This window comes from Rattus norvegicus, chromosome 10 (assembly GCF_021556685.1).
Source record: "Rattus norvegicus strain SHRSP/BbbUtx chromosome 10, alternate assembly SHRSP_T2T, whole genome shotgun sequence".
NCBI lineage: Eukaryota > Metazoa > Chordata > Mammalia > Rodentia > Muridae > Rattus > Rattus norvegicus.
The window spans coordinates 90,392,196-90,415,498 of record NC_141543.1 but is presented as its reverse complement, the minus strand read 5'-3'; the positions used below and the strand labels follow the sequence as shown (position 1 = coordinate 90,415,498).

The window sequence follows — 23,303 nt, the reverse complement described above, 5'->3', positions numbered from 1 at the left end:
CCTCCACCATGACGTGACCCACACTAGCCAACTTCTTATGGTCCGCCAAATACTTGTAATTTGTAAAAAAAAAAAAAAAAAAAAAAAAAAAAAAAGCCCTGGAATAGTCCAGAAAGGTGGCTACACACACACTTACTGAGCACCTAATTACAAGTCTAGCCCTTCGAAATCATTGGTAATTATGAAATTGTCCAGTCCAGATGCCTGAAATTTGGTTTTCAAGACTCTCCAAGATTGCAGATGGCCCAATCCCATCAAGAGGGTTTCAACAGGCCCTGGAAAAGTTCTAGGAGGGCATCACAAAGAAACATTGAGCTGACTATTTAAAGACAAGCGAGGGTGAGCTGAATTAGCCCTCCTGGTAAGAGATGTGAATTGTCACAGGTATGCAAGCTGGAAAGAGTGAGCTGACATATGAGGACCCTAGGCTCTGAAACCTGTCGCCATCATTCAACCTCTAGAAGCATCTGGAAAAACTACAAAACTCCCGTGTTGCTTTTCGCTTAGGTGGAGGCAGGGAGCCCTGCCGAGCGCCAGCAAGGACCAAAACGCGGGGATCCGGGTCCTCCCCGCCTACATTCTCCATCCTCCATCCACACGTCCATCAGCGGAGTACAGAGGATCAGAGCGAAGGGGAACGCCAGGGTTTGGGGTGTGCGGGAGCTGCGACCCGCCCTCTCCCGGGAGAGGCTCCAGCGAGCCTTCCCCCAGCGCTTGCCTCACGCAGCGGAACCCACCGCCTCAGTGAAGCCGGGGTACGCAGTCTGCGCAGTTCCTGCCGCCGGGCCGCGAACCAGGGCCCGCAACGCGGCCCAACCTTCTCCGCCCTCCTCGCCGTGACGAATCGGCGCCCGGCTGGGACAGGATCCAAATTGAAAGACTTCTGAGGGATCCGAGGAGCCTGAAAAAAAAAATCTTTGGCGCACTAAACCTTGCCGCGTCTTCACTGGAAGGGCTGTTCGTCGGAGGAGGGCCGGCCGCAGCCCGCAGAAAATTCCCCGGAGCGTGTGGAAAGTGCGAGCGCGGAAGCTCCGGCGCGAGGGGCGGGGCGAGCGCGGGACAAAGGGAAGCGAAGCCGGAGCTGCGGGCGCCTTCTCGGCCCGCGGGTGAGTGTTTCCCAGTGGGCCCGACCCGGTCGGGGAGGGTGGTGAGCTGTGGTGTTTCGGCTTGGCGGGACCCCGAGTTCCCGCGGGGTGCTGGGGTTCGGCCTCGGCTGCGAGGCGGGAGCTAGAGCCGGTGCGGCCTCTGAGAGGCCTAGCGGCGGTGGGGGAGCCCCATCCGGGACAGCTTCTCGGAGGCGCCACTAGTCCCTTTATGCTGGACTCCGGACGCTGGCCGAGCACCCATGCACAACCCTCTGCGGGGGAGTTTCCAGAAAAGCTCACCCTCCGCCCGCCACAAACTCAAAGGAAAGGATCTCGGGAAGCCCAATGGGCAAGGCTAGCGGGGGTCCTCACCCAGGAAGGTGGTTCCCATTTTGGTGGGTGGGGGGTGGGGCTCAAGTAGCGGCCTAAAGACACCCGGGGTGGCTTGGATGAAGTCTGAGACGGTGTGGGTTGGGTTTAAACCCACCTCTGGCATTTCTGGGCCTATGGCCTTAGACACTTAATCGCCCCGGGACTGTTTTTTTCCTTTGTAAAATGGGGACAGGCCATACGTATCTGGTAGGGTCGTTGTGACTAGTGAACAAGACTGTTAAAAGCCTGACCCGTAAGGTAATTAATTCAACAAATACTGAGTTGCATGCCAGGCACTATGGTTAGATCCACTCTCTACTAGAGTTTGTAGCCCAGGAGAGCAATCATTTGTAAGTATTAGCAGTGAAGTGTAAGGTGCCAGGGACCCTGTCACAGTTTCTGTCGGGGCTCCCCACAGCAAGGCCTACTGGGTGTTGATGGAAGTAAAAGAGATGGGTTGAAAAAAAATTAGCAATTAACACATCAAAAACTCTTAACCCTGATGGTTTGAGGCACTTCCTTTAAATGAAAACTAGAAGAAAGAAAAAAATGTATTCACCATCTTTCTAAAAATAAATTTTCATCTCTTTATGCATTACCATTTGTGGTCTGTGTTGAGAAAGGAGCAAGCTCAGATAATGTCCGTGTTTTGAGCTGGTAATACTAGGACCCAATTTATGAAGAATCGAGCTACGTTTGAGTAATAGGTTAGACCATCCCTCCTCTCTTGCAAGACAGAACCCAGCCACATTCACATGTTGTGTGAGGGAAAATGCCACTGATCTTTAGTAAGCCCTGTAGGAACGCAGAGACAAGGCAATTAGTTCTGTCCAGATAATTCACCAGAGAGGACCTGAGGTAATTTCTGAAATGGACAGTAAAGGAACAACAGGTGTCCTGTCAGTAACCTGAGAAAATTGTTCCAGCTCTTAGGGAACTATTTACCAACAAAAGAGAATGTAAAGTTTGTTAGCATGAGTTATCTTTCTTTCACACTGCCTCCAGGAATAAGACGTTGCTCTGTTTCGATAAAAGAGGCCCCCTCGATAGGGCAGAGCTTCTGATCAGGGGTTATTGGTCAGTATCTGGTAGGCCTTGTTGGGGTCACCCTGATAATACATCACATTCTATTGTCATTATTTTTTTTTTATCAGTCTTAAGTAATCGTTCGCATGGCATCAGCAAAATGTTTTCCATACAAGACGTGGCTCTCAATGTCATAAGCAAAAACCTAAAAAAAATCCATCTCTGATAGAACTCTAAATTTCCCAGTAATTCATTTTCATCACTTAATTCTGATCAATCAAATGAATATAAGGACTAGTTAAAATATGCAAAAAGGCTTGATTACTAGCAATTAACAGTGAAGTAATTTTGCTCAGAAATACCAAACTACCCTATTCTTTAGGAAAACATTCTCTTATGCTTGCTGAGTTTTGATTCTCTTTTTTTTTCTTTTTTTTCTTTTTTTTTATTTTAGTGTCTCAGATTCATTCTTAAGGAACTGAGAACTTAATCTTCCAAAATGTCAAGTAAGTTTCAATTTTTATATTTATCAATCTGTATTAATACGAGACTAATGCCCTAGCAAATGGGAATTCCAAAATACTCTCATTTTTTTTTCTTCAAAGCAGGACCATTGGTAGTTTTGTTGCATAGTATTATATCTCAGTTGTTTACAAGAAGTTATTTATTTTCTTTCAAACAGAAAGACCATCTTATGCCCCACCTCCCACCCCAGCTCCTGCAACAGTAAGTTTTAATTTTCTTGTTAATGTAATAGCCAAGTCTGGCCTTGATACAAAAACCCAGATGTCTTCCACTGACAGTCACTCAGTCTTCACAGCCACAGCATAGAAAATTCAGCTAAAAATCAGCACTTCCTACTAAATAAAATAACTCCTTTCATCCTTACCTTGAACCAAACCCAACATTTAAAATTACATGCTATGAACTCCCCACCTCCTGTGCTCTCTTTTCTCCTAGCAGGAAATCAGTGAGACACTCCTTTCTAGCCTTTCCCCTGGTAAAGGGCCTCGCAGCTGACAGTGAGTCAGTGCTCATCCTGCTGTTGGTTATTCCTTTATTTGTTGTTTTTAAACCTAACCTTCAACCGGTTACATTTTTCTCTCACTGTAAGTAAGGGCTGGGGTAGCTCAGTGACAGCACTCACCTAGCATTCGCAAGGCCCTAGGTTGGAACCCCAGCAGCACAAATTTTTTAATTAAACTTTCTTATCTGTGTATAAAATTTTCACATTAAATAAAGTGTCTTGTTCTAAGGATAACTACACTCATAAATCTTATTTTCAAGCTGCTCAAGTAAGGGTTTCATTACCCATGGGTCAGATCTCGTTTCTAAATTTTGTTCAGGTTGGTTTGCCAACTGCTCTGCTTAAAGGTGTCTGACGGCTTTGAGCTCTTCTTACCCAGCTTGAACAGCATGTAAAATAATTGTCCAATCCACAGTTCTGATTTAACGGCAACCAGTGCAGGTTTGCCTAAAATGCTGAAATGGCTTTCTTTCCATTTTAAAACAACCATGAAAGACCACTTAACCATACCCTTCAAAATCTGAATCAGGATTGTTTTGTTTTGTTTTGTTTTGTTTTGTTTTGAGACAGGGTCTTTATGTAGCCTAGGCTGGCTTCCAAATGGTGATCCTTCTCCCCTGGCCTTCCAAACGCTGGAGTTATCAGCATGCCCAGCCCAGAATTGATTCTTTAATGTCTGCTAGCTCTTCCTTCCATACCCTCTACCGACTAATTTCAGGCTAGTCTACTTTACTACTAATGAGTTCCTGTGTCTTTTGTTTTCTCCAGTAGGTAACTAGTCTGATTTACTAACCCTTGGTGAATGTTTTAGTTACATTGTTTTTCCTCAGATGCTCCTTTTAAAAGGCACATCATACATTCTCAAGGTCACTTCATGTGAATTGCAGTCTGTAAAGTTGCTCCCAGGAGACTGTAAAGTCTTGTGCTTCGTTTTTGCTCTCTCTTAAAGAACATTTCTTACCACCGTCTCCATCACATTACACTCGTGTGTGCAGGTTGAGTTGAGCAATTAAAAGCCTCACCTCAAAAATATAAACTTTAGACTATAATTGCAATATACTAGTTTCATTTTTTTAAAGCCCTTTATTTGCTTATATTAATTTTTAATCAGTGTTCGGAGGTATAAGTTTATGTAAATACTACCTCCAGGAGTGTAACGTGAACAAACTTGCTATTATTTTTTAAATAAAATATTTTAAAGACTGAGATCCCCTTCTGAGTTTTCCCACAAAGGAAGGGATCCTTTTTTTAACCCTCATCATAATTGCACATTTATACACAAATCCAGAAACTAGGCTTTCTAATATCCACAGAAGGGATCCGAAATGAGTTAGTCTTTTCTTTTTTAAATGTCATTGCTTTTACCACCATTACCACCACTCACCCCTTCCACTGCCACCGCTTGAATGAACCACTCCACGCGGAACACGCCCTTCTCTTGTGCTTTATGGTTTCATCTGTGTTTTGCTACTTAAATATGCTTAATCAGCGTCTTTCCTAACTACGGGCTATAAATTGATCACTTTGTTTTCCTCTTAAAAAGTATCACATGTGCTGCCTGCTTGAATGTCTTTGGATACTAAGGATGTATACGAGGCATGTCTTAGGAAATGGCATTTGTTTTGTGACAACTAAAGTTTAGCAGGGATGTTTCAAGTGTACTTTTGTAGAACTGAGGAGAGTATGTTAATTGCATGTAAAAATGGCTATCACTTGTTATGACTGAGTGTCACTAAACCAGCTACACTTTTGGTCTCTTTACCACATTCTTTTTATGCATTTTGTCTTGATTTTATGAACACTGGATGTCATTGTATTAACCACAAGGCCACAATTACATAGGAACCCATTTGTGATGATATCAACATGTAATTCACAAAAATCAAGAGTTTTGTTGCTGCGGTGAGCAGTTGTATTTGGAAAGGCTGAGAGACTTCAGAAAACCAGATGAGAAAGGAAGTTCAAGTCTGTCAACTAAAAACAGTAGTTCCCATTAAAGTTAAATGCATAAAGTGTTCATGATACCCATGGAAGATGGATCAAAGAAGAGATGGAGGAGAAAGTCTGTGAAAGAATGACTGGGTTAAAGATCAGATAGCACCCCAGTATGAAATCTATGCATTTCTTACAAGTCCTTGTTTTGAAATCATGCATGTGACATCCATTGACATATTCTATCCTATTGACAATTCCTGGCTTCCTGATCTGAGTCTCTTTTCATTTGTCACATATAAAGTATTTAAAGCTGTCTTGGAAAAGCAGATCCATTTCTTGTTTTGTTTTTAGTAAATGAGTGCATTGGTGGCATCCACATAACTGTCAAATAATCATGTTTTGTTTGCATGTAGTGTTTTCAGACTTTAAGGTTTATCATACTTGAAGCTTTCCTATCTCAGACATTAAAGATTGCTAAATTATCTCATACTGTTGACCATGAAGTAGTTCTAGACGTTTGCAACTGCAGTGTGATGCTTTCCTCAGAACAAAACACAACATACTCAGTCTCTCAAGCATCCCTAACCCCTGCCAAGGAAGAATAGGAAAGAGGAAACATGCATACACCCCTGCACATGCATACTTGCAGACTGGTTTCTCAGTGGAAAAAAATAGTAACAAACAACCAATTACAACACATCATTGCTTGTTTAAGTCAGGTTGCTTTTGCATGCCATATGCAGATCATTTTTCATTTCTGTGTTCCCCTCGTTTGAGCTCATTTCTCATTCGTGTTTTTGTCTCATTTGTTTCCATCAGCAAATGCCCAGCACACCAGGGTTTGTGGGATACAATCCATACAGTCATCTCGCCTACAACAACTACAGGCTGGGAGGGAACCCGGGCACCAACAGCCGGGTCACGGTAGGAGAATCAACTATTACAGCCTCCGGCAAACAACTGGAATTGACCAGAAATGCCTCCAGAGCTAGGTTCTCTTGAATCAGAAGCACAGCCATTAAAAACAATTTAACCTGACTTTTCAAATATTTTGTACAGTCTTACACTGAACAAGAAAGTGCAGTCTGGCTATGTACCTGGAAGAAAAGAAATCCCATTCTACTTGGTGATCAGTAGGGATAAAGCCTTGAACACTTAATGCTCATGCTGTATATGTAAACAAATGTAGAATTCTTTTGGTTAAAATTCTTTATGACATGAAGAGTATCTTTCATTGTTGAAGGTATTTGGCGTTATTCTCAAGGGCAGTTTCTAAAGGAGTGCTAGGACTTTGAAGACCTGGCTTTGTCTGAACTAGAAAGCTCTTGGCAGACCTGCCTGCCAACCTACACTCAGTGTTTGTCTTTTGGATTTAGTAATGGACATGTCTGAAACTTGTTTCTTTCCAGTTTAATACAGAAAAGCATTTTACTGTCTCCTCAAGGAATTTTGGAATAAAAATTTCCAAGTGTTAGATAAGTATAACTTTCCATTATAGACAGATGATTCTTAAAACTTGGAGGAATTTCATTTCATTGATTCAGCTAAGATAATCCAAATTGGATGATATATTTCAAAGCTTTTATTTTAAAATTATCTTAAACTCAAAAGAAATTAAGGTAATAAATCCAAAAGTCAAATACCTCCAACAGAATGTGGTACTGGTGAGAATATCTATGACACAGATGGCTGTAAACTTTGTAGCATCTGGCTTTCATTTTCTGTATTCATAAAAAAGCCCTCTCACCCTGTAGTAAAGCTAGAGCTGAAAACTTGTCACTATCAACTGTGTGTCTGTCCTGGTAAGCATATTGCTTAGCTGGATAGGTTTTGTTTGTCTAATTTTTTCATTGTTTCTGCATAATCTGTACTTCATAAGCATATCAAGTTCTATGTGCCATACGTATTTCACAGTATCTGAAAGGGGTTCTGACAGAATGTTTATATGTATACTGTACAATGCACAGAGTCTCTGTGTGCAGCAGTACATGTTTTTCCCTGGTCTAAATGTGTTGTTTCCTAAGTGGAATGAGAGGCAAGGTTATCAGATGATAAAGAACATTATAGTTCACACAGTAAGCACAGCTAGTTTTGGATCACTTGTGTTAACACAGAAATTTATTTAAGGGTGGTGAGTAAGAAGATGGTTCTGAATAGTTCTATATAGTTAAGGCTCTTGGTGGCCATGCTAGTGGAACGGTCAGTGTGCTCCTAGAGTAACTTAGTTCGGGGTTTGTATAAACAGCCAGCTCTTCATTTGTATGTAACCATGAGACTTCTCTGTTGCTAGAAAGATTAGATCATACAGTGGGAACTAGAACAAAGGAGACACTCCTTGTCTAGGCTTAGGTTGGTCATCTGTTTCAATGTTTTTCTTCCTGGGAAGTGGAAGAACTCAGAAAATTTCTGGAATGAGCTCTAGCCTCCAATATAGGGGAGCAGTTAGGCTGAGAACTTTGGTATCTTCGTTCTTTGTAGTTGTTTCCTTGTATTCTTGTCCTTTTGTCCTATTATCACCAGACTGACACTTGAGCAAACTGCTAGAACGGAGGGGTTTGCATTCTCTTTTATCCTGACTTAACTGTTTCGGGACTCACTTGCTTATAAAAGGTGTTGTAGAGACCCCAGTGCTGCACTACCTCCTGGGGAATGCTCCTCGTGAGTAAGCTATGATAGATAAAGCCACAGTGATTTGGTGGAATAGATCTGTGCAACCCTAAGCAAGAGCTTTGCTCCATGTGGGTAGTTTTCAGAAAATAAAGCACTTAGGTACCAGATTGAGACCTTTGGAGGACTTAGGACAGCTTTTAAGTGTATAGCCCATACCTGATCACTCTGTTCTGGTGATGGTTCATGCTCTCTGATTTGTAAACAGATTCAAACAAAATGTTAAAAGCAGCCTACCTCTTGCTAGTAGAAATCCTCTCTCCAGTAGAAAATTCTTAAATAAGACCTTACCAGAGAAACAGCTAAGAACTGAGAAAGAAACAACAACAACAAAAAAAACCCTTTTGTGCTATTCAAGATCAAACAGGATGGTGAACTTATCACACAGATTGCCTAGGACCTGACTCTTAGATAAGAACAGTTTTAACAAGCCTGAGTGTTTGCTTCCCTACCCTCAATTCATAGAAATAGGAAGACAAACTGGATAGATGGAGAAGTGATGCCAAGGGTGGGTTTCCTGATAGCAACCAGAAAAGATCTTCATTGACAAAGCAAAGTCGAACTCCCCAAAATCTCGTTCCTGGCCACTTAGTGAAAGGCCATTTGCAGTTTTTCAAACTAGGAGCACAGCATACACAGCAGTAGCTGTTTCTAGTTGAGTCTTAACGAGGGAGGGTTAAAGAAGGAGCTCAGTGAAAGCAGAACAGACATGTTTGAGGTAGTTCAAAGATGTCTGAGATATTAAGCAAACTGGTCATGTGTGGTGCTAAAGATCCTCAAACCAACTGGAATTTATTCTTAGGGAATGGGGGGCATTGTTTTGTGTTGTTTTGTTTTGATTTTTTATTTGTAAATGATAGTGTAATAATATGAATTCAGTATTATTTGGTACTTTTTTTGGAAAGGGGGTGAATTAGCAAATCTATTAATGTTCTAAAATACTCTTTGGAACATATGAGCAAATATTACTAAATTTTGTCTTTTAAATGTTTTGATTTATACTTACAACTTTAAAAGTACACATTAGATTTTTTTTTTTTTAAATGGGGCTGGGGACCGAACCCAGGACCTTGCGCTTCCTAGGTAAGTGCTCTACCACTGAGCCAAATCCCCAACCCCCACACATTAGAATTTTTAACTGTTAATAATATTTTGGTACCTTCAAATATTGGCACAACTTTTTTTTTTTTTGGAACCCAAGTGGGTTCCTTGGTGCCTGCTTCCCTGAGCGGCTGCCCTAACCACTGACAGTTTGTGCCTCCAGGTCTCATTCCATTCCTTTGCCCACTGCTGGCTAAGACCAGATCTGTCTGAGTCAGAGCAGCAAGTGTGTGTTTTGTAATTAGAGCAAAGTGGTCCTCTTTCCCATTTGGGGTCAGGATCCCCCTAGTGACAGCAGAGCCAATGAGATAGGCCACGTTACTTCTTATTTTGGCTCCTCCATCAAAGCACTGATAAAACGAGGAGATAGTTCAGAACCAGTTGCTGTTGAAGCAGCAGCTTTAAATGGGGCTTCGGCTACAAGTCACCTGATGTCTCCTGGCCTGTGTTTCCTCACACAGATAGGACTTAGCACTTAACTCTCTCCGTGCTTCCTTTTGTACTTTCTCTCTCACCAACTAACTTCCTCACTACTTTTCTGAAAAAAATTTTTCTTTAGTTTTCTTTTTCCATGTGGCCTGCCTTTCCTTGTCCTTGTTGCTTTTCCACAGAAGCAACATTGAGGACTGGGCCTCAGAAGTAACATAGCAAGGCCCGGAGTGCCAGTGCTCAGTGCTTTAGACGGTTCTTTATTTCTGTGACCATAGCATTGGAGACAAGAAAAGTATGACTTGAGTTCACACAACTTGATCCCTGTAAGAAAATATGCCCCAAGACTGCTAAAATAGAAAACAGAAAACTATGAGACTAAAAATTTAACAGAAATAAACCTCTACTTCTAAAGGAAATTTTTTCTTTTCCTTTTTTTTTTTTTATTTGCTAGATTTCTAGTTTATTTGTTAGATCTCTGTTTCTTATTTGTGGTTTTTTGTTTTTTTTTTTTTAACCTGGAAGATAGTCTTTGTGTTGTTTGTATGAGGGTACATTCCTGACATGGTAACAAGACCCCCTGTAGACAGTGTGTGTATGGTAAGTGCTAAGGATAAACCAGTGTTGACTGTATGTGTAACGGTACTAAGCAAAATAAAAGGATACAGGTAATGTCCTAAATGTGAGGTGTTGACATATAACTCCATTTTCAGTGTATGGATTATTATATAATATTTTATTCTTGCAGGCAGCTTGTCAAAACAGTGGCAATAAACTGCTAAGTAAAACATTAAATATGTGTTTAAAGTCATTTCTTCTGATATAAACATTTCTGAATTTGCAGTGATATCTATTTTCTTTGGAGGAAATATAAGAATCTTGTACCCATGGACGAGTAGAAGAAAGGCGCCTTAGAATTTTTAAGGGACTTTCTTTTCAGGTGGCAGTGAAGTCCTGCAGTTGAATAATGAATGTATTTCACTCTTTTGCAGGCGTCCTCCGGCATTACAATCCCAAAGCCTCCAAAGCCACCAGATAAGCCGCTCATGCCCTACATGAGGTACAGCAGAAAGGTGGGTGCCAGAAGCTCCGCCCACTGGCTCTACATGCAGTTCCAGGCTGGTTTGACACCTTCCATAGACATATTGAGGGAAGAATTTAAAAACTTGTAATTGTTTAAGTAGCTCGTTCTCATTTCAGAATTCTAGAACTCAGGAGCATGGTTAAATAAATTGCTAAGATCTTTTTAAACAGATTAGTCTATAGCCATGAAAATGATATCTTTTTGAGAATATTGAAAGGCATGAGAAGGATGTTAAGTATAAGACTGTATATATTGATACCTTATTTTTATTAAAAATAACAAGTCTGGAAGGTAGTTCAGTGGTAAAACGCTTGTCTAGCCTACATGTAAGAGCCCTTAGGTTCAATTCCAAGAATACAAAATAATTAATAAGTATAGTAAAAATATTGATCATAATTATTACATATGTGTTTGATAGTATGGTACAAATTAACTACGTCTAAATTCACTTAACAGCTAGAGACATAGAGTTAATTGTTCAGTTAATTCAATATAAGTGTGAACAGTGGTTAATGGTGTTCTTAGCTTAATCAGTTTGAAGTACTGATGAGGAAATGACAGTGGTGATGAGATCCAGTGAGGTAAAGATAAAATGACATCATAAGTTGGCAGTTTTGAAGCAGACTGATGGCTACAGATGAGTTTGATATTGTCGTCTTTGCTTTTGTTTGTATTTAAACGTTCCCATATTAGAGTATTTTTAAATGACTATATACTTTAGTCACTAATACTGAATTTTCAACTATTAACTTTTTAAGGTCTGGGACCAAGTAAAGGCTTCCAACCCTGACCTAAAGTTGTGGGAGATTGGCAAGATTATTGGTGGCATGTGGCGAGATCTCACTGATGAAGAGAAACAAGAATATTTAAACGAGTACGAAGCAGAAAAGGTAGGAGGACCACCTTCACTCATTATTTATAGAAGAAGCAAAGCATGACCAGACACCTGAGGCAGCACTAAAGTTTTGTCCACCAAGCCCCACTCACCTGAGTGGCACATTCTCTGTTCAGAAGGAGAGATGACTGTCACAGAGGGCCCCCCCCCCCCCCCCCCCCCCGTCTGTTCACCTTTGCCCTCTGATTCAGATGAACAATGCAGCTGCCCACGGTGACCTGGAGAGTGGAATGTACATTAAAAACCAACCCTTTGAATTTCAGATAGAGTACAATGAATCTATGAAGGCCTATCACAATTCCCCTGCATACCTTGCATATATTAATGCAAAAAGTCGTGCGGAAGCTGCATTAGAGGAAGAAAGTCGACAGAGACAGTCGCGCATGGAGAAAGGAGAGCCTTACATGAGCATTCAGCCTGCGGAGGACCCAGACGGTAAGGTGGAAAGTGGGGCGTTGCGTGTGCTCTCTCTGAATTAGGGAAGAAATCTTAGTTCAAGGCTTTTATTTTTTTAAATGGGAAAGCATAATTTTGTCTTTTCAATAATAAGATTTTTGTGTATGACTTTCCCATGGTAAAAAATACTCCTTACAGAGTGGAAAGTTGTTAAGGGAAAAAAAGCTGTACTTTTACTTTTCAAAGTCTTTATACTTAGAATAAAGGATTTGTTTGATTTTTTTCAAGACAGGGTCTCACTGTGTTGTCCAGATTTACCTGATTCTCCAATCTCAGCTTCCAAATTCTGGGTTAAGTTTTTGCTGACACTCCTTGCCTTAGTCAGGGTTTCTATTCATACACAAACATCATGACCAAAAAGCAAGTTGGGGAGGAAAGGGTTTATTCAGCTTACACTTCCACATTGCTGTTCATCACCAAAGGAAGTCAGGGCTGGAACTCACAGAGGGCAGGAACTTGGAAGCAGGAGCTGATGCAGAGGCCATGGAGGAGTGCTGCTTACTGGCTTGCTCTGTAGATTGACCTCGAAGGCAGACATCTGCAGGGCTCTGTCTCCTGTAATGCTGGATGGGATTAAAGGCCTGTGCCAGCATGCCTGGATCTAAGCTTTTCTTCACCTAGAACCTGCTTTGTCCCAGGCTAGCCTTGAACTCAGAGATCTGTTTGGCTTTGTCTTCTGAGATTAAAGGTGTAAACCACCATGCCTGGATCTAAACTTAGCTGGATGGGATGATACCAAATCCTTAATCTGTTACCTCCTAAGACGGGATTCAGCTCCATGTCACTTCCCGGTGCCCCTTTAATACTTGAACCATGTATTTTATATTTTTCCTCTCTAAGCTCGCTACACTTGTTCAAAACCCTCTTCATGAGACGTAACCTGAGAACAAAGTCTCTATTGGGCTTTTTTGAGACTTCCTTTGTCATGTAATTAATTTCTCTTTACCTTAGACTCCGGCAGACTTCAGACAAGGGCAAAAGGCAGCCAAGCCGCATTCTTCACCAAAATACCACAAAAATAGTCTCTAGGCCTCATATTGAAATTCTTTTCCACTGAACCCTCTTGGGCCAGGTCTGTAAGTTCAAATCCAACTCAGCACCAGTGTCTTCCATATTCCTACTAGGTGCCTCATTAAGCCCCACTTAAAGCGTTCCAGTGCTTTCCAGATCCAAAGTCCCAAAGTCCACATTCATCTAAATAAAAATCATGATCAGGCCTGTCACAGCAGCACCCCACTCCCAGTACCAATGTCTGTCTTAGTTAGGGTTTACTGCTGTGAACAGACACCATGACCGAGGCAATTCTTAGAAAGACAGCATTCAATTGGAGCTGGCCTACAGGTTCAGAGATTCAGTCCATTATTATCAAGGAGAGAATATGTCAGCTTCCAGGCAGGCATAGTACAGGAGAAGCTGAGATGAGAGTTCTACATCTTCTGAAGGCTGCTAGCAGAATACTGCGTCCATGCAGATAGGATGTGGGTCTTAAAACCCATATCCAGTGACACACCTACCCCAACAAGGCCACACCTTCTAATAGTGCCACTCCCTGGGGCAAGCTTATACAAATTGTAACACACTCTAACCTGATAAAATATATGATTTTCGGGGGGTTGGGGATTTAGCTCAGTGGTAGAGCGCTTGCCTAGGAAGCACAAGACCCTGGGTTCAGTCCCCAGCTCCGAAAAAAAGAACCAAAAAAAAAATATATGATTTCCCTTTGTGTGTGTTTGGTTTTTTGGGTTTTTTTTCCCCTTTCCTTTTAACTTCCTTTTTTGTTTGTTGGTATTTTTTTTTAGACATGGTATCCACATAGCACTAGCTGTCCTAGAACTTGCTATGCATTTCAAGTTGGCCTTAAAACTCACAAAGATCTTCCTTCTTCTGCCTCAAGCATGGGGATTAAAGGTGTGTGCCACCACACCCAGGTTCTTTTCTAAAAAGTTAAATGCCTTACAGTTACACCCAGTCTTCTTTTTTTTAAATGTGTGTAGCAAGCCTGTAGTTTTGTACACGTGAGTGTAGTGCCTGCAGATGCCAGGAGTGGGTGCCATTCTCTGCAGCTGGACTTACAGGGAGTTGGGAACTGCCTGACGCGGGTGCTGGGAACTGAACTGTGGTCCTCCAGAAGAGCTGTTCATGCTCCTAATCGGCTTATCCAATTTATCAATTACCTAAATTTGTTCTTAGGAGCAAATTAAACTAAGCGCTCTTAGAGCAAAATTTAATGAGTGTATTATAAAAGCCTTATTATTTTAAAATCCAGTATGAGTATGAGAATGCCACCCATAACATCACTCATGAGTACACATTACACACAGACAGCCAGGCTTCTGAGTTAGCGTTCTATGTACAGATGGACAGATTACTCTTCTGGCCCTTAGTGGCCAAGTAAAGGCATTTAACTTTAACTGAAGCTGCAAGGGGTCCAAGATAGCCACTTCCATTAAAGAGGGTGCTCATCCACACACCCAGCATGCTGGGTAAGTGTTTACTTTGCTCTGTGTTCTACTGGATCGTGGACAGAATTGGAAGCAGTAGCTACCAGCCACAAACACAGCAAGAGTGTAATTTAAGATCCCACTTAGGAAATACCAGAGGAAGTTCTGAAGAGTTTAGGGAGATAACAGTGGAGGAGTAATGACACCCAAAGACATGCATATACCTGAGTAGGAGGAAGAATTCAGTTCAAAGCCAGTCTGGGCTACATAGTGAAATTTTGTCTCAAAAATATCACACACTCTGGAGCTCCAGAGCTCTTGCTGTGAGTACAAGGACTTAAGTTCAGACCTCCAGTACCCATGTAAATTGCTTGGCTTGGCACATACTGATAACACCAGCATTGGGGAGCTGAAACAGGCAAATTCTGGCACCTCACCTCCGTGAGCAGCTAAGCTAGCCAAAATGGTAAGCTTCCAGTTCAGTGAGAGGTGTTGTCTTAAAGGGATAAAACAAAAAGAGAGAAGACACTTGTTATCCTTTTCTGGCCTCCACATGTATGTACACGTGTGTGCACACCTGTAGACCATATGGGTGCATCACACCAAAAAAGAACAACCCACACACATAAAAAACATATAAGCCAAATGTGTACTATATGTACCTAAGTTTAGGTGGCACCTTTACACATTAATAACTGCCGTGTACATGTATAAACTGGCAAAGTTAAAAATAAGTTTAGAATCAAGTATGAGTGTGTAGTGTGTGTGCATGTTCAAGTATCTATGAGTGTGTAGTGTGTGTGCATGTGTATGTGCATGCGTGCGTGTTGGGTGTCTTCTTCACCTCTCTCTGTGATAAGGTTGGGTCTGGTGTGTGCACTCATACTCCTTGTCCAGGTTCATGTGGAAGGTAGAGGTGCTATTCAGATGGCTTCCTGAATGGCTTCTCTGCACTGTTTTAAGACAGAGTCTCTGTCTCTCTGAATATAAAGCTTGCCATTTTAGCTAGAATGACCATTGAGCCTCTAGAATCTGCCACACCCATCTTTTACTTGGATGTTGGCTAGGATCCAAATTTAAATCTTCATGCTTGCCTGGTAAACACTATCTTAAAACTATCTCCCATCCTTGATATCAAATTGTCTTTTTTCTATAAGATTAGTTTGAGTCTTTACCATTTTTTTAATGTGATAAAACATAAAAACCACCTGGAAAACAGTAAATATTACTAGAGAAGATGGTGATGAGTTAATTTTACAAATGGATATTTTCATTAACAACTGTGATAAAGGGGCTGGAGAGATGGCTCAGTGGTTAAGAGCACTGACTGCTCTTCCAGAGGTCCTGAGTTCAAATCCCAGCAACCACATGGTGGCTCACAACCATCTGTAATAGAATCTGATGTCCTCTTCTGGTGTGTCTGAAGACAGCTACAGTGTACTCATGCACATTAAATAAATAAATATTAAAAAAAAAAAAAAAAAAACTGTGATAAAAATACCTCCCCGTCACAGTGTAGTGCGCATCGAGTGCTATCAGGCACTTATCATCTCTTAGTACACAGTTTCTCAGCCTTCCTAATGCTGCTAACCTTTAAGACAGTTTCTCGTGGTGTGTTTACCCCCAACCATAAAGTTACTTTTGTACCAACTTCATAACTGTAATTTCTCTGCGGTTATGAATTGTAATATAAATATGCCAGATATCCAGTGTGCATCCTGAACCCCTGTGAAAGGGTTGTTTAATCCTCAAAGGGATCAAGCCCCACAGGTTAGAATCACTGCCTTAGTAGCTCTCTGAGAACAACACCTGGGTGGGTTGTATCTTCTGTCTCTGCATGCTTCATAACTAGTCTGCCCAGGTGCCCCTGATGTTAGGCAAGGCCACTTGCTAGGGAACTGAGGACCACACTTACTAAGTGACTGCTTGTTAACATTGTTGTGGTAACTGGTCACCTAATTTCCAGGACACTTCCTTCATTCCAGATTATGATGACGGCTTTTCAATGAAGCATACAGCCACTGCCCGTTTCCAGAGAAACCACCGCCTCATCAGTGAGATCCTCAGTGAGAGTGTGGTACCTGATGTGCGGTCGGTTGTCACAACAGCTAGAATGCAAGTCCTCAAGCGACAGGTCCAGTCTTTAATGGTTCATCAGGTAAGTTCAGAAACATTGATTATAATAGAAGGGGTGTGTGTCACACATCCCAGGTGATGTGACTCTGCACAGTCATGAGGACACCTGGGAAGTAGTGCCACCTGTGCATGGTTTAAGACAGAAGCTGAAAGAAGGGGACCATTCAGGAAGCTTAATAAGTTTGTCATTGAAAACTGTAATAGAACATTGTGGTGGCAAATATTATCTGTTAAGAGATGGATGCAAACTGAAGAATTTAGGGGCCCCCATCTGCCTTTGCTGCATTACTATAATATGTTTTCCCCCCCCAAAAAAATAGTCATTAACATCTTATTAATCACAGCCATTCCTCTATGTAACATTTTTAAAAACATAGCTAGATTTAATTTTTTAATGCAAAATTAGTGGGCTGGAGAGATGGGTGGCTCAGTGGTTAAGAGCATATTCTGCTCTTCCAGAGGTCCTGAGTTCAAATCCCAGCATCCATGTAAGGTCATTCACAACCATCTGTAAATCCAGCTCCAGGGCATTCAATGGCCTCTCTGGCTCTATGGGCACCCGCACTGGTGCACCTACCCACACACGTGCACACAATTTAAAATTTAAATTATACTTGAAAGTATTAACTAATGGCATGCTTTCTGCACTTAATCTGCCTTAGAGAAAACGTATAACTATACACATCTGCTCTGTCACCTTACAGCGGAAACTAGAAGCCGAGCTTCTTCAGATAGAGGAACGACACCAGGAAAAGAAGAGGAAATTCCTGGAAAGCACAGACTCCTTTAACAATGAGCTTAAAAGGGTACCCATTCCATTCACTTTCCGTGTGCCAGCTGCTCTTGTTCTTAATGTTTCTACTGAGTGTCGGTCACTTTGAAACAATACCAACATCACAGCACAAACCTACAATCTTTATAATAAATCAGCAGTGTCATGTAGTACACATAAAGACTAGGCCACAGGTGCTAGAACTCTCCAGTGCGTTTTTAAAATCTTTGTAGTTGTAAATTATTTTCACTTTATTATAATCTATTCATAGATGTCTGCATTAGATATAATTCAGTTGCATTTTTGTATCAGCTCAGTGGGGCGTGGTGGCACGCACCTTTAATCCCCCACTGAGGAAGCCGGAGTAAGTTCCGTGTTTGGCAGCGGAGGTGTGAATGGGGAGGTGCCCTAGCAGCCCCTGCCCCTGTGTGTCTGATGGCTACTAGAGCAGCTCTCTTCGCCCTGTACTTTGAGGCCACTGCTTCTTTTTCTCCCCATGTAAACACCATTACATAAGCCAGCAAACAACTTATTGACTCCAAGGTCCTAAGGAGAAGCGTTGCTGAGCTCACTCACTGATCTTCTTCCCGAGCAGCTGTGTGGTCTGAAGGTGGAAGTGGACATGGAGAAGATTGCAGCAGAGATCGCACAGGCGGAGGAGCAGGCCCGCAAAAGGCAGGAGGAGAGGGAGAAGGAGGCAGCCGAGCAAGCTGAGCGCAGCCAGGGCAGCATCGCCCCCGAGGAAGAGCAAGTGGCGAACAAAGCCGAGGAGAAGAAGGATGAGGAGAACATCCCGATGGAGACAGGTAACCGCCTCCCCAACCCAGGAAGTGTGAGGGCCCTGACAGCCGGCATTCTGCCATTCCCTGTCTCTCTCAGAGCAGCATGGTGGCATCAGTCTTGCCGTGTGAGCTCTTGGTAGTACTCAAGTGGGGGTGGCTCTGGAGACGGGCGTGCAGGGCCCTGTCTGTTTGCCCATTGCTGACACTGACTTTGCTGAGCTTTCTCTCATCTCCTCATTTGAACAGCTACTTGCTGCTGGATTTGACATAGGATTAATAGGCAATAATACTTTAACCTTTATGGCTACTATTTACATAAGATGTGTCATGGGCCCGAGATTTGTCTTAGTCCTTAGATGGCAAAGTTTGACTAGAAGATGGCCAGACTCACTTGTTGTGAGTCACACTACATGTGACAGCTTTGAGGTGACATGAGAGAGTGTGTGTGTGTGTGTGTGTGCGTGTGGGTGTGGGTGTGCGTGTGTGTGGGTGTAGTTTGGGACTTGAAACAGACTTCCTGGCCAACAGCCTTTAGTGATGACCGTCTAAGCCTTACATGTTGGTGCCAACCGACCTCAGCCTACTGTGCTTTTTTTTTTTTTAAGATGTATTTATTGTATTCATATGAGTACACTGTAGCTGTCTTAGACACACCAGAAGAGGGCATCAGATCCCATTACAGATGGTTGTGAGCCACCATGTGGTTGCTGGGAATTGAACTCAGGTCCTCTGGAAGAGCAGTCAGGGTTCTCAACCACTGGGCCGTCTCTCCAGCCGGAACAATGCTTTTTGATGTTTTGGTTTTCCTGAATAAAGGCATTCCTCATGGTTTGGATTTTTTTTTTTTTTTTTTAAAGAAAAGAAAGGTAAAACTTAGATCAAATACTGATGAACTTGGTTGTTCTTGAAGTTTTCGAGATCACCTTGCCTCTCAGCACGATTGACCCTGCCTAGTGGATAAACAGGAGTAAGCCAAAAGTAGTCAGGGGACACTAGCACTTGCTGGGAAAAGGGACATGGGCATACTCTGTACTCAACAGTAATTCCTGGCAGTGTTTAAGGAAACGTCAGTATCTCTGCCAGGCATTTACACAGTATTTAACTCAGTGGGTTTCCTTTCCAGACAGGCTGGTTTTAGTCTTCATTGTCTGGGCCTCTTTCTGGTTTTGTGAACCCGGTTTTGGTTTTTGGTTTTGTTTTGTTATTTTTTTACCATAAATTGGGCGAACCAGAGTGTGGTTCTTTGCTCATCTTGCAACCAAACCATGTCTTCAGTCTTGAGTCTGTTTTGCCCCAAATGAGGTTTGTCTCCCTCTGACGGCGTCTGGGTGTCTGGGATGTTTACTGAGATGTCTGTCTGCTAGCTTAAGGAAAGAAAACGGAGGGAGAACTGAAGGGAAAAAATTAAAGATATTAGAACCTTGTGTTCAGTTTCCTAAAGGAAGTGGCCAGCACCACTTTAAACAGAGCATCTGCTTCTTTCTGTGCCTTCATTTTGTGTATTTCAGGCAGGATCTTGCTCTACTGTGTTGTCTAGGCTGGCCTCAGACTCCGGAGTGCAATCTTCTGGTGCCACCACCTCTGGCTTCTGGCTTCCTTTTAATGTTACATTTAAACCAAGTCTCCAAAAAAATATTTACATGTTATAAGATTTTAAAAATTAATACTCTAGGCTAGACAGAAAGCTTAGTAGACGGACCTGAGCGCATATGGGAAAAGCAGGTTACATCCTCAGGATCCAGTACAGGAGCTAGAGATCAGCAGATTCCTAGGGCTCATTGCCTGCCAACCTGGCCTACCTGGTTACTCCCAGGTCAGTGAGAGATCCTAAAGTGGACAGTTCTTGAGGAACAGAACACTTGTGGTTCTCCTCTGACATGCGCACACATACAAGACTCTCGCTGTCTTACATTCTTTTATTGTATCAAATCTTTGAAATCTAGCATGTATTTTATATACTTCTTTTTTATTTATTTTTATTTTATTTACATTAGTGACTTGACTTCATGTATGTCTGTGTGAGGGTATCAATCCAGATCCCCTGGAACAGGAGTTACAGATAGTTGTGAGCTGCCATATGGGTGCTGGAAACTGAACCCCAGGTCCTCTATGGAAGAGCACCCAGTGCTTTTAACCTTTGAACCGTCTCTCCAGCCCCTCTCCCAAAAGCTCAATTCTCACCACAAAAGTGTTTGATATGTATTTAAATTTCTTAATACTGTAGGTAAAAATGTAGATTTTCGCACCCTGAGTTGTCTCAGATATTCATGAATATTCCTGAGTCACAAGACTGGCTCATTTCACTGCTTGCCACGTGTGCCTAGTGGCGGTCAGACTGGACAGGTCATTTAATGCCGTCAGCAGAGTTAGAGTGAACGGAACTGATGGTGCAAATGTGTGGTTACAGAGGAGACACACCTTGAAGACACTGCGGAGAACCAGCAGAATGGTGAAGAAGGCACATCTACTCCTGAGGACAAGGAGAGTGGGCAGGAGGGGGTTGACAGCATGGAGGTGGAAGGGACCAGTGACAGTAACACCGGCTCAGAGAGCAACAGCGCAACGGTGGAGGAGCCGCCCACGGACCCTGTGCCAGAAGACGAGAAGAAGGAATAAATGTTGCCTTGTTTTATGTGACCTAAAACTTTTTTTAAATGAAAAAAAAAATGTGTTTTTTTTGGTTTTAATGGTGTTATGTGGTCTGTGTATTATTTCCATTGATACCGTGAAGGTCTTCAATAGCATAGCCTAATGCCATCTGCTCACCTTTCTTAGCTCTCAACTTCTGAAACCTCAGAACTGAGATCAGTCGAGAGACCCATCTCTTTGAGAACCACTTGGATGCTGCAGAATCTGCTCTTCCAAATGCCTTCCTTCAGCTCACTTGGGTGCTCATCAAAGCCATAGCTTTAACCCCTCCCAGACCAACTACAGCTCTCCGAGTCCCCTGTCGTGTGTATTTATACAGAGTGCCCTCTTTATCTCTGATATCAGACACCAGGCATCCTCTTACAGGGTAGGGTGTAGCCTGAAACCAGCGAAACACAGATGAGACTGTGCAGAGATGGCCCTGGAGGGGCCGGGGGAGTAGTTACTGCTGTGGATTCTCATTAGGTGAGCCCTGCACGTGCATATCCATATCTGTGCAGTTATTATGGGATGTGTTCTGGGAAATTCATCCTTATTGTACAGGGGGAAAAGAAATGTGTTTTTACCAGATTGGTTTTCCAAAGACATGATAGACAGCAGAGCCTAAGGAATGGGATATTCTTATAATGGACTGCAGACTTCAAAGTGATTGGCCTATTGCAAAAGGAAAACAGGAACTACGTTCATCCACTTGAGCATACTTCATAGTGATGAAAACCTCAAGGCTCGAGATCCCATAGATCAGAGCCGAACCTACTTTTTTGATAAGCCCTTTAGTGGTGTTAGAGACTAGATATGAGATAGTTTGTAGTGCGTGCTCTCTGATATCTAGAATAGATTTTTACTGAATAGTGGTATATATGATGTTATATGTTTCTTAAAGGCCCAAACATAATAAAGAAATTAAGACAAAGGTCTCAGTGTTTTTATTGCACTGTAAAAAATCGACATAATTTGGTCCCTATGATACCAGGACATCATGGAATGACCCACAATCATGAAATGTCTGTCACTCATAGGAAGCTTGCCTCACGAACTGTCAGTATTAACAGGACTGTGAAGGAATCTGTTTGGTGTGGCTAACGAGTGAATATAGCCTGTGCTCATGGGGGAACCGTACCTGCACTCCCCACTTAGTGACTTACACAGCAACAAGCAATTTCCTGAGAGGAAGCTTGATGTGTGGGGTCATCCTTAGGCCAGTTTTTCCGTGGTTCTGCCCTTCCTTGAAAATCAAACAATTTTTTTTTTCAAGACAGGATTTCTCAGTGTAGCCCTGACTATCCTGGCAAAAAAACTTATCTGTGAACAGGTCTGTTTGGGGTTTTGAGCATGGAGAGCTAAAAATTCAAAAAATGTCTCATCTTAAATAAATTGGATAACCACAGATAAAATCCTCTGGAAGGTGAGATGGGCGAAAGAGCTGCCAAGTAAGAGCAGAAAACTTGGGGCTTGGGTTCCTAACTGCACCATCAGTTGCCAAGAGCACAGACACAACCCCTCCTCTACTGAGGACAGCACTGGGAAAGGAGGCCTGAAGCAAGGCTGCCCAGGCAGGACAGGCTGTCACCTGCCCAAAAGGGGCCAACCTCGATGGAAAAAGATAGAAATGATCTTTTCAGTTAAACAAGTACATGTAGACACCGACTTGTGAAATGGTTCTTAGTTCAAGAACACAGAGGACGGGGTTGGGGATTTAGCTCAGCGGTAGAGCACTTGCCTAGCAAGCGCAAGGCCCTGGGTTTGGTCCCCAGCTCCGAAAAAAAAAAAAAAAAGAACACAGAGGATAGCAGAAGTCTGACAAGACCTCACAGGCTTGGGCAAGTAACTCAAGACAGTCTATTTCAAGTATAAAATACACTGAAATATCTTAAGCCTCTCTACTTTCATATCTAGTGCATCTGTTTTATTTATGAGTGCATAAAATTTGTAGGTTTAAGTCTTACTAGATTCTAAGAAAACCAAAAGGGGAATTCACAGTCATGCGATTTTGTAGAAATGTCAAGTTCTGCAACTTGCCTAGACAACCTCCAAGCCTTTCTCTAAATGACTCTGACCTGATAATAGCCAGGTGTGAGAGACCATCACACAGATACACACAGTCCCTACTGCTCAGAACTTCTGCTGTACCTCCTGCTTAGGTACAAAGGCTTTCGGTTGAATTATGGCTGCCTAAGTTACTGAATATGGTAACACAATACTGAATGATGAGGCAAGGCAGAAAGGAAAGAACACAGTTGACATTTGCCGAGAAGACATAGGCTGACAGAGTTGACATTCCTTTCCTTTTTTTTTTTTTTTTTTTTTTTTGATTTATTTATTATATATCTAAGTACACTGTAGCTGTCTTCAGATACACCAGAAGAGGGCATCAGATCTCTTTACAGATGGTTGTGAGCCACCATGTGGTTGCTGGGAATTGAACTCAAGACCTTTGGAAGAGCAG

At 42.3% G+C, this 23,303-nt stretch overlaps 1 protein-coding gene and 1 long non-coding RNA gene across 7 annotated transcripts; one reads left to right on the top strand and one right to left on the bottom strand.

The window, feature by feature from the left end:
- The first annotated feature begins 1,038 nt into the window (after positions 1–1,038).
- Smarce1 (SWI/SNF related BAF chromatin remodeling complex subunit E1) lies at positions 1,039–21,770 on the top strand. Of its 6 annotated transcripts, NM_001399629.1 has the most exons (11): positions 1,062–1,106; positions 2,938–2,989; positions 3,166–3,209; positions 6,265–6,369; positions 10,635–10,715; positions 11,485–11,616; positions 11,885–12,056; positions 16,504–16,676; positions 17,359–17,460; positions 18,022–18,232; positions 20,616–21,770. In NM_001399629.1, the coding sequence occupies exons 2-11, from the start codon at positions 2,983–2,985 to the stop codon at positions 20,822–20,824; spliced, it is 1,236 nt and encodes a 411-aa protein (NP_001386558.1). In that variant the 5' UTR covers positions 1,062–1,106; positions 2,938–2,982; the 3' UTR covers positions 20,825–21,770. The 6 variants fall into 6 exon arrangements, with proteins under 6 accessions (XP_087428334.1, XP_087428336.1, XP_087428335.1 ...); XM_087572208.1 differs by lacking the exon at positions 2,938–2,989 and having other exon boundaries at positions 1,039–1,106; NM_001024993.2 differs by lacking the exon at positions 6,265–6,369.
- Positions 11,900–16,960, bottom strand: LOC148003101 (uncharacterized). Its single transcript, XR_015632102.1, has 2 exons — positions 16,006–16,960; positions 11,900–15,798 (listed from the first exon to the last, which is right to left on the bottom strand). It is a non-coding gene; the product is annotated as an uncharacterized LOC148003101 (long non-coding RNA).
- Positions 21,771–23,303: the final 1,533 nt, after the last annotated feature.

Coding starts and splice junctions, on each gene's coding strand:
- Smarce1 (NM_001399629.1), top strand. Junction 10,716..11,484: donor ACATGAGGTACAGCAGAAAG/GTGGGTGCCAGA, acceptor TAACTTTTTAAG/GTCTGGGACCAAGTAAAGGC. Junction 12,057..16,503: donor GCCTGCGGAGGACCCAGACG/GTAAGGTGGAAA, acceptor CCTTCATTCCAG/ATTATGATGACGGCTTTTCA.